Genomic DNA, 14,664 nt, shown 5'->3' with positions numbered 1-14,664 from the left:
ATTGATCAAATATTGTTGTAATTTATTGTTATAACAAATATTGGTGAATATTTGTTACATAGATGCAGTTACAGTATAAAGGATTTTACAACCGTATCGTAGTATACATTAATGTGAATGAGCAATGTAATAAAATGAGCGACCATGCACTGACCTTTAGTGTTGATTAAGTGCATAGTCGCTCATTTTGGTTCGAACAACCGACGTTGCACCTACAAGTTGAATGGTATTACTATCCCGGATGCAACTAGGGTCACGGATTTGGGAATTCTCATTGACGAGCGGCTTAGGTTTTCTGAACATTGTTCAGCTGTGGTCAAAAAAGCGATTACAATGCTCAATTTCATTCTTAAAAAGGTTTCTTCGAGTTCTCCTAAAGTCATTCTTCCGCTTTTCCGAGGCTTAGTTCGTCCTGGACTGGATTATGCCGTAAGGTTTTGGAGACCATACCTACAGAGGGACATAGACTTGATTGAGGGGGTGCAGAGAAGAGCTACGCGTGCTCTTGTTGACACACAAGACTTGAGCTATGAAGAGAGACTTCATTTCTTGAATATGTTTACATCGGACGATCGCAGAGGTCGGGGGATATGATCGGAGTGTTTAAAATTTTCAACGGGATGGATAGGATGGACCATGAGATATTAATACACCGGCAATCAATCAATTGCTTCGACAAGGGAACGCCAGTATCGATTGGTAAGGGACAATTCTTGGTTGTGGTGTCCCAGGGAGTTTTTCACTAATAGGGTTGTTAATAAATGGAATAGCTTACCCCCTGCGGTCGCGAATTCTAATACAATTGATATGTTTAAAAAAGAAATACGATGAACATAGTGGGATAAATCGAGAAACTATTCATGCTTAGATAAGACAACGATAATCTTTTTTATGGGCTGGTATTATATATATTATTTTTGGTATTATATATATTATTAATAATAATAATTATTTTTTGGTGGTATTTGACATCCATATTTTTTATTGTCATAATTTTTCAGCCACCAGCAATTTCGCCTGTTGTGGATTTGATGCTTGTATTTTTGTATTTAATGAATATTGTTCTGCCGAATAATAATCATTATGGCTTCACACTCCTAAGGATTGGAGTTTGATATCACAGTGATCGATCAGTGTTCAGTGTGTGGTGTCCACAGTGTTCCAGTATCGTTCCGAAATATCCGAGATTGATAAACATCTCCTCAGAGATAGAGAGGCCAGTCAAGTTTCGGTGGTTTCGAAACCCAACCCGTCTATAAAGTATCGTACTTCTTGGCCTGTCCGCAAGTAATATGACCAAGAAATGGCACCAGAAACCGACATATTCTAACAACGGTAGGATTACTCCCTAGGGGTGAGTGTAACGCGTTTCCGGCATTAGAGCACAGAGTAATTTCGAATATAATGAAATTGACAGACCATAATATAGTCTCGAACTTCAGCAATGTATCAATGTAAATAAGTGATTATTCCTTCGAAAATACTTCAAAAAGTCGCAGTTTTCCATGTCTTATTCATAATTATGCACGTAATAAAAAACGAGGGAATTTCCCTCATTCTTTTTTTCAACATGAAATTTTTTGAATGTTTGTTTGCTCTCAAGAACGAGTTCTGGTTTCTTTGTTTATACCCATTTTTTTACCGATTAGTAAGAAGCAAATGACTATAAAAAAACTATGGTAATTATTTATTGAAATGATTATGAGGATATGAATAGTTATCGGTATCCTCAAACGGGAAAAAAAGATGAAAAAAAAACCATTTCGGATGCTTTTCTCAGATAACCCAGCTCATTAGGACTTATTATAACGTCATAGTTTGGATATAAAAAGAAACGAAATAATCTTGTTGTTTCTATTTTTTGGTTCATTAACCAGTCCCTAATTAACGCATGGAGAAGTTATTTCAAGGGAAATGGTCACTTCAATTTACTTTCGAAGATGCTTTCGGGGAATTCCCTTTCCTCTATTTATATAAAATAAATAATTTATTTATTTATACGCATCTCAACAGGCAAGGATTATCCAATTATAGAGATGGACAAGAAAGAAGAAATAGGATAAAATACATAAACAAGCGGAATGGTGATTAAAAAACATACGCTATACTTATTTACAATTATTTTTTGAAAACAAAAATACTGTTCTGTAGAGATTTAAAGTTATTATTAGTTCGATTCAGAATTTTCTACTGAATTCAGCCAGTTTTTTCGGATTTAAATGTAGAAAGGTAAATTTTATTTTTTGATAATTAACATATAGTGAAAGCTAATCGACTGAGGATCAATTAATGCGTTTGATATTGGAATATAAAAGTGCTCGTATTCTGTCGTAGAAATGATTATTTTTTGTTCATAAAATTAGGTATACTTTGTATAAATTTTGATAAATGCATTGGAAATGCAATTGATGAACTACCTTTCATATCATACTTACTTATATAGGTTCTGTGAGCTATTAATTCCCTTTAGTACCACATTATGAAAAAATGAAATAATTATCATGTAAATTTTTGGTAGGTCGTTTTAGTTTTAACTAAGCCCTAGAATTAAAAAAAATTCTTTTTCTAAAAATTAGTTACTATACAGTGATTTAATTGATGTGGAAGCCCTAAAACTTCTAAAAAATGTATGCACAAGGAAAGCACCAGGATCAGATGATATCTATCCTAGGGTCTTCAGGGAATGTGGTAATGAATTTTTGCGGCCAGTTGCACAGATTTACAGGAATAGTGTTGCTGAGGGTATTGTCACAAGGGATTGGAAGCTTGCTAATATGGTTCTAATAATTAGAAAGCGTAGTAGAGAAGCCTTGTCCAATTATCGTGCAGTGAGTTTGACGAGCTCCCTCTCGAAAATTTTGGAAAATTAATATCAAAAGGCAATTGGTGAAGCGGATACACGAGAATAATGTATTGTCGGATAAGCAGCATGGGTTTAGAAAGGGGAAGTCACATGTAACCAACCTCCTTGGCTTCTATGATCACGTGACTAAGACTCTGGGCAAGGGCAAAAATGTCATTGCTGTTTACCTTGTTTCCAGAAGGCATTCGATCGGGTCCAACATGGTAAACTTTTGAAGCGTTTACACGAGATTGGTATTGGGGACAGCTTGCTGAATTGGATATAATCGTGACAAGTGCATGGTCGCTTATTGTGGTTCAAACAACCCACGTTTCTCTTATGAATTCAATGGTGTCACTATCCCGGATGTAAGTAGGATCACCGATCTGGGTATTTTTATTGATGAGCGGCTTAAGTTTTTTGAACATTGTTCAGCGGTGGTCAAACAATCAAATAGAATGCTTGGGACGTTTCATTCTTAAAAATGTCTCTTTGTGTTCTACTAAAGTGATCCTTCCACTTGTCCGGGAGGTTTACAGGAGTAGAGTTACTGAGGGTATCGTCCCAAGGGATTGGAAGCATGCTAATGTGATTTCGATATTTAAAAAGGGTAGTAGAAAAGCTGTGTGGAATTATCGTCCAATGAATTTTCGACGAGCTCCCTCTCTTAAATTTTAGAAATTATCAAAAGGCAATTGGTGAAGTTCAGCAAAAGGAAGTCGCGTTTGACCAACCTCTTTTGCTTCTATGATGAGGTGACTAATGCTTTGGGTAGGGGAAAATGTCGATGTTGTTGATCTTGATTTCCAGAAGGCCTTCGATCGGGTCAAATATTTGAGTAAATTTCGATCGGGTAAACTTTTGAAGCGTTTTCATGAGATTGGGATTGGGGGCAACTTGCTGAATTGGATACAATCGATTAAGAGATATGTCCCAACGGATTATGGTTAACGGGAAAATGACTCACCTCATTCACTTTTATACTCTCTGAATGATCACCATACATGGTAAACCTAAGTATGATTGCATAATATAATTGGAACCCATATGTATATTACTAATATCAAATTTAACGGGTGAATAATTTTATCGTCTGCCTGCGGACCACCTATCCCATCATCGCTGACCACTTTTGGTCACCATAGGTTGAGAAACGCTGCCCTAATGGATAGCTAAACACTGTACGTACATGAGGGGGTTAAATTCAGAGTGGTGCAAGTCGACCAATCTTTATTTTGAGAGAAAGAACGTTTTACCCGAATTGTTGTCATAGGTCCCCCATGTTAAAAATTTTGTTATTTCACAATATAGAGGCGAACTATTGAAACTGAGACTTGGATCATTTTTCCTTCCACGGTTAGCACTTACAGATTGCATTTCTGGACGTAAGTCAGGATTGTTGGAAATGTGACTTACACCACTTTGACTTCACCTCCCTTACATACAAGTAACATGAAATCAATTTATTAGTAATTTAGAATTCCAAAATAAAGTAGTTGAATATCGTACTATAGAGATCGTGTAGCACTGTTCTGATTAACTGATTCGTTTATAAATATTTTTTTTTATATGAATTGTAGAGAAAAATTTATTCTAGATACTTACTAATCAGCGGAGTCTGTTGAGTCGGGGGCAAGCTCTCTTTTACTAATACAAGAAAAACGGTGAGAGAGAGCAATGTGCTGATTCCAAGGGTGACCTTTTCTCCGGATTCTGAGGGTACATAGAATGCCAGCAAAGAAATACCATTTATTAGGATGCAAGGAAGGATGAGGTTGAACACATAATACATGGGTCTGCGGCGGATTTTGATGATATACGTGACGTCGTGGTAAGGTTCTGGGCAGCATTCATAACGCTCGCTATTAACCATCGATGAGAAATCGTCTAAATCAAATTCTCCGTTTGGCTGATATCGTGAAAAATCAGCATGATCCTTGACACGTGTTAGGTCAAGCTATGAAGTAAAATACAGGTTACGTATGAAAATACGACTGCAGTAAAAATAAATAAGACTAAATGGAATAGAATAACACGTTAGATCAGTTACACAGATATTAAAAACTAACTATTTTCAACGATTACCCTTTTTATCTTTTTAGAATTTATAATAAGAAGTATTATGAATGTGATGGTCAAACTGAATTCGTCTGTGGAAATCGAAATCTTTGTGTGATCATATTTATAATGCTACTTTTATTAAAGTATGCTACTTTTGAATTGATTGCAATTATTGATAGGGCAACACAAAAGCTCAAGAATTGAAAATTACGAAATCCCTAAGGTTAATATAGCTACGTCCAGTGATAGCGTGCCATAGAGAGAAAGTGCAGATCTAGTTTTCAGACAAATCTGCGTGGATGGACTATCGTTTAAGCTCAAAGGCTTTGAAGATTGCGAATGATTTAATGCTACGTGACATCTGTGTAGTATAATCTATCCCATAATAGCTTTTTTCCATGATCATTGTTGCGTGAACTGGGCATTTGCAGGGCATCTTACTGCAATGGTAATTACTGCTTATGTCTAGGACTCACGGCTTTTGTATTATTTTTTGGGAGTAAACGGTACTGGTTTTTTAGGAAGCATAGTACATGCATTACACTTTAGAGAGAAGCCTTATTTCTAGTTAAGTATTAATCAAGAGAGTAAGAACATATCATTATAACCATAACATAATATTTCATTTCAAAACTTAATACGCAGATAATATATGAAACTTTCAAGATTAATCTTATGGGAATTATTATTATTTTGGCGAAGATGTTTTTAGAATCTTGGATAGTTTTACATTCTTAAAAATCATCGAAAATAAACGAGTTCACCTTCCATTATTTGATATAATAATTAGAATCACCAATTTTTTTTATCTGGAAACAATAAATGTTCCCATATAGTACATAATTGCTGATAAAATTCCGGAAGTAACGACAACATAGAATATAACAAAGTTTTGAGAAATATAAGAAAAACGGATAGAAGAAATTGACAAACAACAAAGAGCTTACCTGAGTGTTATCGTAAGCCCAAGAAACAAATTTCAGGCGGCAAGTTTGCACATCAAAAGGAAAATATTCCACATCCATTTCGCAAGAGCTGCGAAATACTCCAGTTGAAAGCCACAACACTTCTCCGGCGGCCTGAACGATGACATTTGTGTTCTCTAAGGCAACATTGTATTGAGACTCCGCACTGCAATGGCAAAAGTCGAAAGCTATACATATTCGAATAATGAAATCTCACGATCAAAGGCTATGTAAGGGTATGATGGAGTTCATTTAAAGAGTTTCCCGCAGCGAAATACTGTTACAGCAACACTGACTTTATGCACTACACCGAAAAATACACCGAAACCGAAAATGGGTGAGAGAAAATATATTTCAAGAAACTTTTACATTGAAGAACTTCAAAAATAGCTTTTAGCAGCGTTATATGTTTACATAAATACAGTAATATATCTGAAAACTATACAATGAGACATCTTTTCTTGAAATTATCTTCTATTATATTTTATCATTTTGACTTATGTATGCTGTCGAACTTGATTAATTCGAAGTCCAAAGTCACTGGAAAAAAGTTCGAATTATTCAATTAATCTTTCCCGGAACTGTAAAATGACTGCAAATTGCAACATAATCACCATTCGTATAGGATAATAATCAATTATTAAAATTTCATCATCAGTTATGAAACTGTTTCAAAAATTTTAGTAATTTATAATTATAATAATTTATTTTAGGCTGCTACATCATTCCATTGTTCTGACATCAGCATCGCTGCAGAATTTCTTGACCATGCTCAAAGCCTGATTTACGGAAGCAGTTCATGGTCATCCGTTACGAAACTATTTTAAAAATTTTGCTTATCATCACTCTAATGTTATCAAGGAAATATACTTTCTTTAATGTATTACAATTTTCACTTCTAAATATTTTCCATACTCTTAATGACGATAAAAAGATTCAGATTTTGAATGGTACCCCTTGATCCATAGGTTGAAACAACTTAATCGGTATGAAGCGGTACACATTCTCGATGCACTCCAGTTGAACATAGTTAAAATGGGCATTTACTTATCAAAGAAAGAGTAGAGAAAAACTGAATTTTAAAACTTTTATTTGTCTTTACAGGTTTGATTTTTAACAAATTTGTCGAGAAAACCAAAGTATATGACTTGTAGAATTTTTCCAAACTAAATTTGCTCATACAAAAATCAGGATTTTTCCCTCCAACTTCAAATTATCCAAAATATTCGAAAAAAATCAAATTATACAAGAAATTTTAACTTCAAATTAGAGAGCAAACTCAAGAGGAGTTTGTAAAAGTTTGAATTACCGAAGTTCTATTGTATATATAATGTATATATAAAATATTTGATCAGTGATTAAAAAAACTACACCGGGGACTTGTAATCCTCTGAAGTAAGTTTTTAAGTGTCAAAATTTACGAGTTTTCATCTTGGCTATATTCCCATATTTCGGTTCTAAATAATTTTTTAAAATACAAATATTTCCTAAGCTTATGTTCATAACATATTCTGCCCATATCTTTGCATTATGTTCTTAAACACGTCAATGTCATGCGTGCACACCACCTGAGACTGAATATAATTTGTTATTCTCTTTCAGTCGTGGTGTTTCGGTCGATAAACTCCCCTCCCCCCCCCCCCGTTCAGCTAAAACATTCCGAACACTTTATGCACCCCGTAAATGGTATAAATACGGAAAGAAAGAAACTCTTTATGATAATAGATCAGAAACTTTCGAACAAATGAAGTCTCTGTTTTCTAAGGCAAACTAAATTCCATGAAGAATTTGAATTGAACGTGCAAAGAATTTTAGGAAACATTTGCGTGGCAATAAATTCTACTCGGCTGTTACCGCATGGAGAATCTGGCAGTGTAGAATAAATCTCTCTCTTCTCGCTAGAAATTCATTTGCCCACTTTAGTTACTCGGTATTTACCTTGCCCTAGTCAAATTTTAATTAAACGCTCTGTAAACGGAAAATAGTCCCTTGAATTTAGCGATGACCCGTTTTTAAAGTCGTGTGAGAGTTTACTCAAGACTTGTCATTAGTTTGCTCAGGTAACCAGCTTCTGATGTTGTCAAATCAAGCTCCTTCAAACATGTTCTTATATATTTCTTTCTCTAAAAAGTAAACTTTCGTAGTCATTTCGTTGCCTGCTATGTGTTTAGCTAGGAAAAGACTCTTTATAAGAAAATAATGTTATATTCTCTGAATGGTTATAAAAGAGCAAATGCTTGACATAGCTGACTTTGTAATTTGCAAGCGTTCAAAAGCAATTTTGATGCTAAACTGATCATCTTTACCTTAGGCCTGCTTGTTCTAAGTGAATATGATCCAAAATATATTTCCTATAATCAACTTATATCAAAAGATTTTTATGAAATAGATGTATAATAGGCGTAAAAAAAATTCAATAAAAGAAAAAAACATACAAGTTGTTTACATACTTAAAATTTTGCTTCTAAATTTGTTTATCAATATAATCAAATTATTCATTGTATATAAAATATTTGAATGTTGTCACTAATGCATGATATTGTTTTCCACTTCAACTATATTTTTGACATTTAGGATTATAATTAGATTCGATTTTGATTGTTTTCTTTATAAAAGGACATATTAGTACATGATTTGTATTCAAAAAGCAAGGATATTTTAAAAAGGGGTACTAATTTTTTTTATTCGAAAAGAATCCTCATGACAAAACTTACGATTTAGGAAATTTAATTTCTTTCCTAAAAACTTACTTGTTGTATAGAATGATATCTGGCCTCCAAATATGTGTTGCTGGCAGCCGGATGACAGCGATGCCGCCAAAGTCTGATGCATTCCACCTTAAGTGAACATCAGTCCATCTCTGGAAATGTATAACGAGTGTGAAACGACCATTTTCAAAGACTTGTAAGATGCTGAATGAAATTGGTATAAAATTCTAACCATAAAACTTTATTTGAAATCAGTTATTGGCATCGAATTGAGCATAATTTCATTATTGAAGGTTTGTCTAACCACTTATATGTGTTGCTATCACTGATCATAAACCTTCACATAAATATAGCAGTTAGAAACATTTCTCCACAACTGAGGAATCAGAGGAAACAGAAAATGTGTATAATAAATTGCACGTTTTTCGTGTAGTTATGACAAACCATATTAAATATTTGTAAGGTAAGGAAATAAATTTCATAGAATTTAAATTTTTTTGATATATTTGATGTATAACAAAAAAATTGAATGAATAAATTTGGGAGATTTTTTGCCTACATACAAGATGCTGAGGATTTAAAAAAAATACGCACAAAATATGAAAGAATCTGTTTTTTTATCAAGATTTCTTGGATGGCGATATTTTTTCTTTGCCTCTAGAGATAACGGGGATTTGAAGAAGCACGGGATGAAGAATTTTGATTTCTCATGTTTTAGAGCATGTTAGTAGAGGCCTGAAATCGATTCCGCTTCGCAGCTTCCCGATGCCACACATGTGTGCATTAGCGGCCGTCTTATTAATTTTAAATATTATTTGCTCACGTGTGATTTATTCTCATTAAGATAATTTCCATAAATAGAAGAAACTGTTCTCCTCCCTCAGGCACATTAGTCGCTGGAAGCAAATGCATTGAGGGCGAACTTAAAACCATGGCCATAATTTACGTTGCCCAATTATCTTAAAACGCACCTAGGAGAAACGATTAGTGGTAGTGTTATCGTAGCCATGAGATTGAATTCATGGTTTCGATATTCTCCGCGGACAAAGTAGAACTGGGAAGTTCATGGAAACGTGCTTTATTTTAATATCTGTTAGTGGATATCATTAAAGATATTTATCCGTTTCTCCTCTTCTTAGCATATCTTTAAAGAAATTACCAAAATGTCCCGCTTACTTAGAGTATGAAGCTATTGCCTGGTTTTTTTAATCTTTGTAGAATCCTCATCAAATATTTTTATGGAATGAAAAGTGTGGGATATACATTTTCTGCTTCTTAAATTAGCTCAGTTGAACATTTTTCATTTGTTTATTCGAGCGATAACTTTTTGTTTTTACCAAGACTCAAATTTCCCGGAAGTTAATTGTTTTTTCTTTCTCTCGAAATTTTAACTTACATTCTCCATCAAGTATTTTATGGACGTACGTATAACAATGCCGATATTTGGAGCTTGGATCTTTTATCTTTGTAATATCACCTGTTTTCCTAACGACATTTCATGCTCCGACATCACATTATATAAAGTGTGTAGAGAAAAGAGAACATTAAATCTAGTTTTAATAACGGAACACTTTCTCTTGAGATGCCTTTAATGGAAAATGTTCAATATATATCGTGTATATAGGTATATAGCTACAGAGAATTCGTATCAGCAAAAGTGATAGACTCGCATAAGCATCAGAAGTGTATCGGAAAACGCTCTGGGGAAAATAACGGACGTTGCACAGGATCAATTTATGTGTCTTCGACCTATTCGATTGGCAGAATTCCACTCCGTTGAAAGGTTCACAAGTCGCGCCATAAATGAATGAAAACTCTTATTTACTTTGTGTTTCCAGATTGTTGGAAAAAGTTTAGAAATAATTGTACGAATACGTAGGAATAATGCCACATACTGACCTTAAAAGTACTCAGATATCCAAAAGAAAAACAAAAATACATTCTATTTTTTTCCCTCAATATACATATTTAGAGATGTTATTTTTGTTTTTATTGAGTATTGGTGTCGTATATTGACGGACAATTGTTCAATTGAAATCATTTGATGTATTAGTTATCGAAATTGGGTGGTGTAACGTTTGGCTTGCTTTGTTTGTGAACCGATTTTTTGGTCATTTTCTCTTTCTTTTTTAATGAATAAATTTACAGAGATCTGTTATCAATAAATTATTTATCAATGTCTCAGATGAAGAACAAAATACTGGAACTACCTTCTCATCTTTTAGTATAGATATATCAACTAAAAAAATTCATGAAAAAAATTTCTTTTTCTTTTCTGGACTCGTTTTCCATAAAAACAATATTAAAAAAAAGTTAAATTTTATTCTCTCTCAAAATTGGAAAATTTAAAAAAATTTAATTTGACAAAAGTCCTGATATATGAATGAAATTTTAGTATTCTAAATTAAGTTTGGAATCTCACATCTTCAAGAAAAAAATCAAGTGTTTTCATGAACAAATTTTTTTTTTCAATACAGCCGATGTTCCCAATAAGGAACGTTGGCCGTTCAAAGATTTTAAATAATTGAAAAGATAGTAAAAAACGTTGTTTTTACCTGAGTTACCCATCCATTCGTTACAAGTATTTGGTTTTTCTCGTCCTGTAATACATAGAAAAGATTGAGAATAGGTGAAATGAAGCTCAAAGTAAAAGAAAAAAAACCATATGACATGCATTTAACGGGAGTGTGATGAAAATACTGTAGCTATATCCTGTACCATAAAAATCTGATGAAATATTGATTTTAGCTTCAAACTGATAGAAATGTCATATGAGCGAAACATAAATTCATGGTGGATAAAAAAATATTTAATATTCCGCAGAGAGTAAACACCACCGGAAAAGAATAGTTTCTATGATATTAATAATTCGGTTTCCATACCAAGTCTTCAGAAACAGTATTTTAAATATGTGACACTTGTCATTTTATTTTTGTGTAACATATTATATATTTTTAAATTTTTATTCTGAAGAAAGTATCAGTTTTTCTCATTTGAAAATACGTAAAAATCTGCATGTGTTATATTTTCCGCTTTTCATTTCTCAAACTCAAAAGTGTCACCTGAAACAGATGGTTCTTTTCCAAAGAGAAGCGTAACAGCAAGAAAAGGTAACTAACTAAGATATGAAATATTTTGCAAACTTATTTTTTCATGCATAATACTTTTCTTTTTTTCTACCGAACCGTTTTTTTCATTAATTATATGCATATACCCTTCGCATTTTCTCTTTTTTGTATTTTTACATGAAAACTTTTATAACATCTTATACAGACAGTTTTTTCTTTTGCTAAAGTCAAGATCGTGGAGTTAAAATATTTAAGATAATGTTATTACAAGGTACGTGATAGATAGACATATTTTATTCAAACCAGAAATTGTTCGAAAATATTAATTTTTTTTTTGACATAACTTTTTTTTGTTCTAGAAAATTGAAAATAACTAACTTGAAATTACTTTTTTTGTTTGTTTGAGCGTAATGTGGACAAAGTACATGGCAATTCATGAGATGGAAATAAAAACATATGCTTTATGCTTTTAAAATGTTTTCTTTTGTTTAAAAAACGCAATTATTAAAGGTATAAGTTAATCTTTAAAATGTTTAAATATTTTTAAAAATATTGAATATTGTTTCCATAACAGTTGAGTTGAGAATCTAATACTTTTTCCATCTTATTATATGCACATATATAACTTATAAAACTTTTTTAATTTTTAAGAGAGCTCATTATCAAATAATGATTATCAGGGGAAATAACTTTTGAGCACCTCAAAAAAGTAAACCCAATATTCCCAGAGAAACAGTTACATCAATTAATACAAATACATATTAAACAGTACCCATGATTACAGTTATGAGGAGTACTATAAATATGAAATTTACATGAAGGTTTCATAAACGTTTTGATTATCCAAAAATTATTTACGAGTTTAAAACCTATTTTTGGAATAAAATTCAGAAAAAAAATATTAATTAGTTATGAGGAGTAATAGCGACCTCAGATGTAATTTATTATATGTAATAGAAGATGTATAGAGACCTGATGTAATGATGCATCATGTTTAGTAATTAGTACTTAAATGCAGAAGGATTTTTATTATTCCCAAAAAAAATTCTGTAAATTGAATATGTCAATTACAGAAAAATGAGCCGATATGTGTTTAAGAATGAACGTATATAATTACAATTAAGTGTGACCAGTCCTATACGTGAGATTTTTCGAAAATTTAGCAATTGTGTATTTTCTTAAGCGAAGTTAGAATGCATATTATAAGTAATTAGTGTCTTTGTGCTTTGTTTATTTAGAAAAGATACTTTGCTTTCAGTAATTATTTATTTCACTCATGATACATGAAACTCTTGCGTTTTCGATGGAGTTCATCAAGTTTTATATCAGAATAATGTTAATTGCTAGAACAGGAACGAGAACCACATTTTTCGGAGAGTATCTTAGTCTAATAAACAAGAGTACTTCTTTTAGTATCTATCTGAAATATTATTTGCATTGCCGTTAATTAATATCATTGTAGCATAACTCTCAATCGTTGATATCATATGTTTAAATAAGATTCCCACTTGTGCATACATTAAAAGTTTTACATTTATCGTTCACTAATAATCTAGGAAGTTACCAAAATGCCCGAAATGGTTCCATCTTATTACGAAGCATATTCAAACTTATAAATGGCGTAAATATTTAATGCTTCCGACATCAGGAACCTTTGTTGGTTTTACATTCATTATTCACAAAAAACTGATTGTTAAATATACGGTGACTTACGACATCAACTATTTGATGCAGGGCAAGATCAAAAGCAACTTGCAAAGGCTGTGAAGCATTGAGTGCTGGTCGAACAGCAGGATCATAATTCGACATTAAATACCTCGTTAACCGGTATTCTTGTTCATCACACTGAATCTCCAGAGCTGGAAAAAATATAAATTAGAAAATAGTGTGTGTGTGGTGATAGTCAAGGAATAAAACTAATAGAAAAAAAAATTTGGATAAAAAACCACAACACACAATACAAATAATATTTACTGGATAAAATCGAAGTTTTAAAATACCAGAAAAGTATGTAGTTATACACTTGATATGAACGAAAAATGAAATATTTTCCTTCAACTACGAAATACGGTCTCGGTCTGGATTGTAATTACGGTTGAATCCCATTATTTATAACAGAGCAAAATAAGTTTGAATAACTTTTTCTTAAATTAATGGAAAAAAATTCTGTTGCTGTTAAAGGAAGATCTCAAAAAAAATTTGCAGTAATGAAAGTCAGTTTAGCTACAATTCTGTAACATACTGAAAACAAACTCCTGAAATAAAAAAACCATGTTTTTTTTACGTAATATTTCCCTCGAATAGAATGAGAGACAACCCATGAGGAATAAGCAAAAACTTCAAAAGCACAAAATGAGATGCGATCTCAACTCAAGTGCATTAAAAGGATGGCTCAAGGGAATATTAAATCATTTCAACACATGATATTTCGAATCGAGCATACTAGAGATCCACCGCCAAAAACTCATAATGTAGTAGAGGAGTTCTACTAGACTTTCACTCATATAATGGGGTTCATTCATACGTTATATGAGCGAGAAGCAATTATTACAGAAACGAACGCATTAGTACGAAATAATGTTCAAGTTCTACCATCGCTTGATATTAAATTCTCATATCCGTATATTTCTAATTTTAATTCGGACATTATTATAAGATTTAACATATATTTCAAACCAAACATATTCGTAAATCATTGAAAACACGTAATTCTATAATTCTCTCGTGCGAACATGTATTATAATAACATTGGATTCGTTTGGATATCGTATGTTTAATTTTTACCTCGATTGTACAAATTTGATACATTTCCCTTGAATTTTGGTTTAAATCATTTGTGTATTTAAAACTTCCGATAATTCAATAGAAATTCTTTCTGAAGCTGAGCAGATATTCGCAAATATTCATTAAAATTCGCCCAGACATACTTATTACATTGGCATAGGTTTGATGCCATTTTTTTTGATTGATTATAGTGTATATAGGGTGGATACTATATATCGACTGCCCAATAATTACTC

The 14,664-nt window shown here is 32.4% G+C and overlaps 1 protein-coding gene across 1 annotated transcript in view; it reads right to left on the bottom strand.

Annotated features, from left to right (window-relative positions):
* LOC149080003 (neuronal acetylcholine receptor subunit alpha-10-like) overlaps window positions 1-14,664 on the bottom strand; it is a 117,798-nt gene that overhangs the window by 3,676 nt on the left and 99,458 nt on the right. Inside the window, exons 4-8 of the mRNA XM_089238923.1 lie at window positions 13,358-13,503; window positions 11,132-11,176; window positions 8,619-8,728; window positions 5,851-6,034; window positions 4,448-4,799 (exon numbers count right to left, since the gene is read on the bottom strand). Of these exons, the coding sequence (XP_089095049.1) occupies window positions 4,448-4,799; window positions 5,851-6,034; window positions 8,619-8,728; window positions 11,132-11,176; window positions 13,358-13,503 (837 nt within the window). The remainder of the gene's footprint in view (window positions 1-4,447; window positions 4,800-5,850; window positions 6,035-8,618; window positions 8,729-11,131; window positions 11,177-13,357; window positions 13,504-14,664) is intronic.

This window comes from Pholcus phalangioides, unplaced genomic scaffold (assembly GCF_987345545.1).
Source record: "Pholcus phalangioides strain wild (caught in Gottingen) unplaced genomic scaffold, Ppha-v1.0 ptg000011l_1, whole genome shotgun sequence".
Lineage (NCBI taxonomy): Eukaryota > Metazoa > Arthropoda > Arachnida > Araneae > Pholcidae > Pholcus > Pholcus phalangioides.
This window is presented reverse-complemented; position numbering and strand designations above follow the sequence as displayed.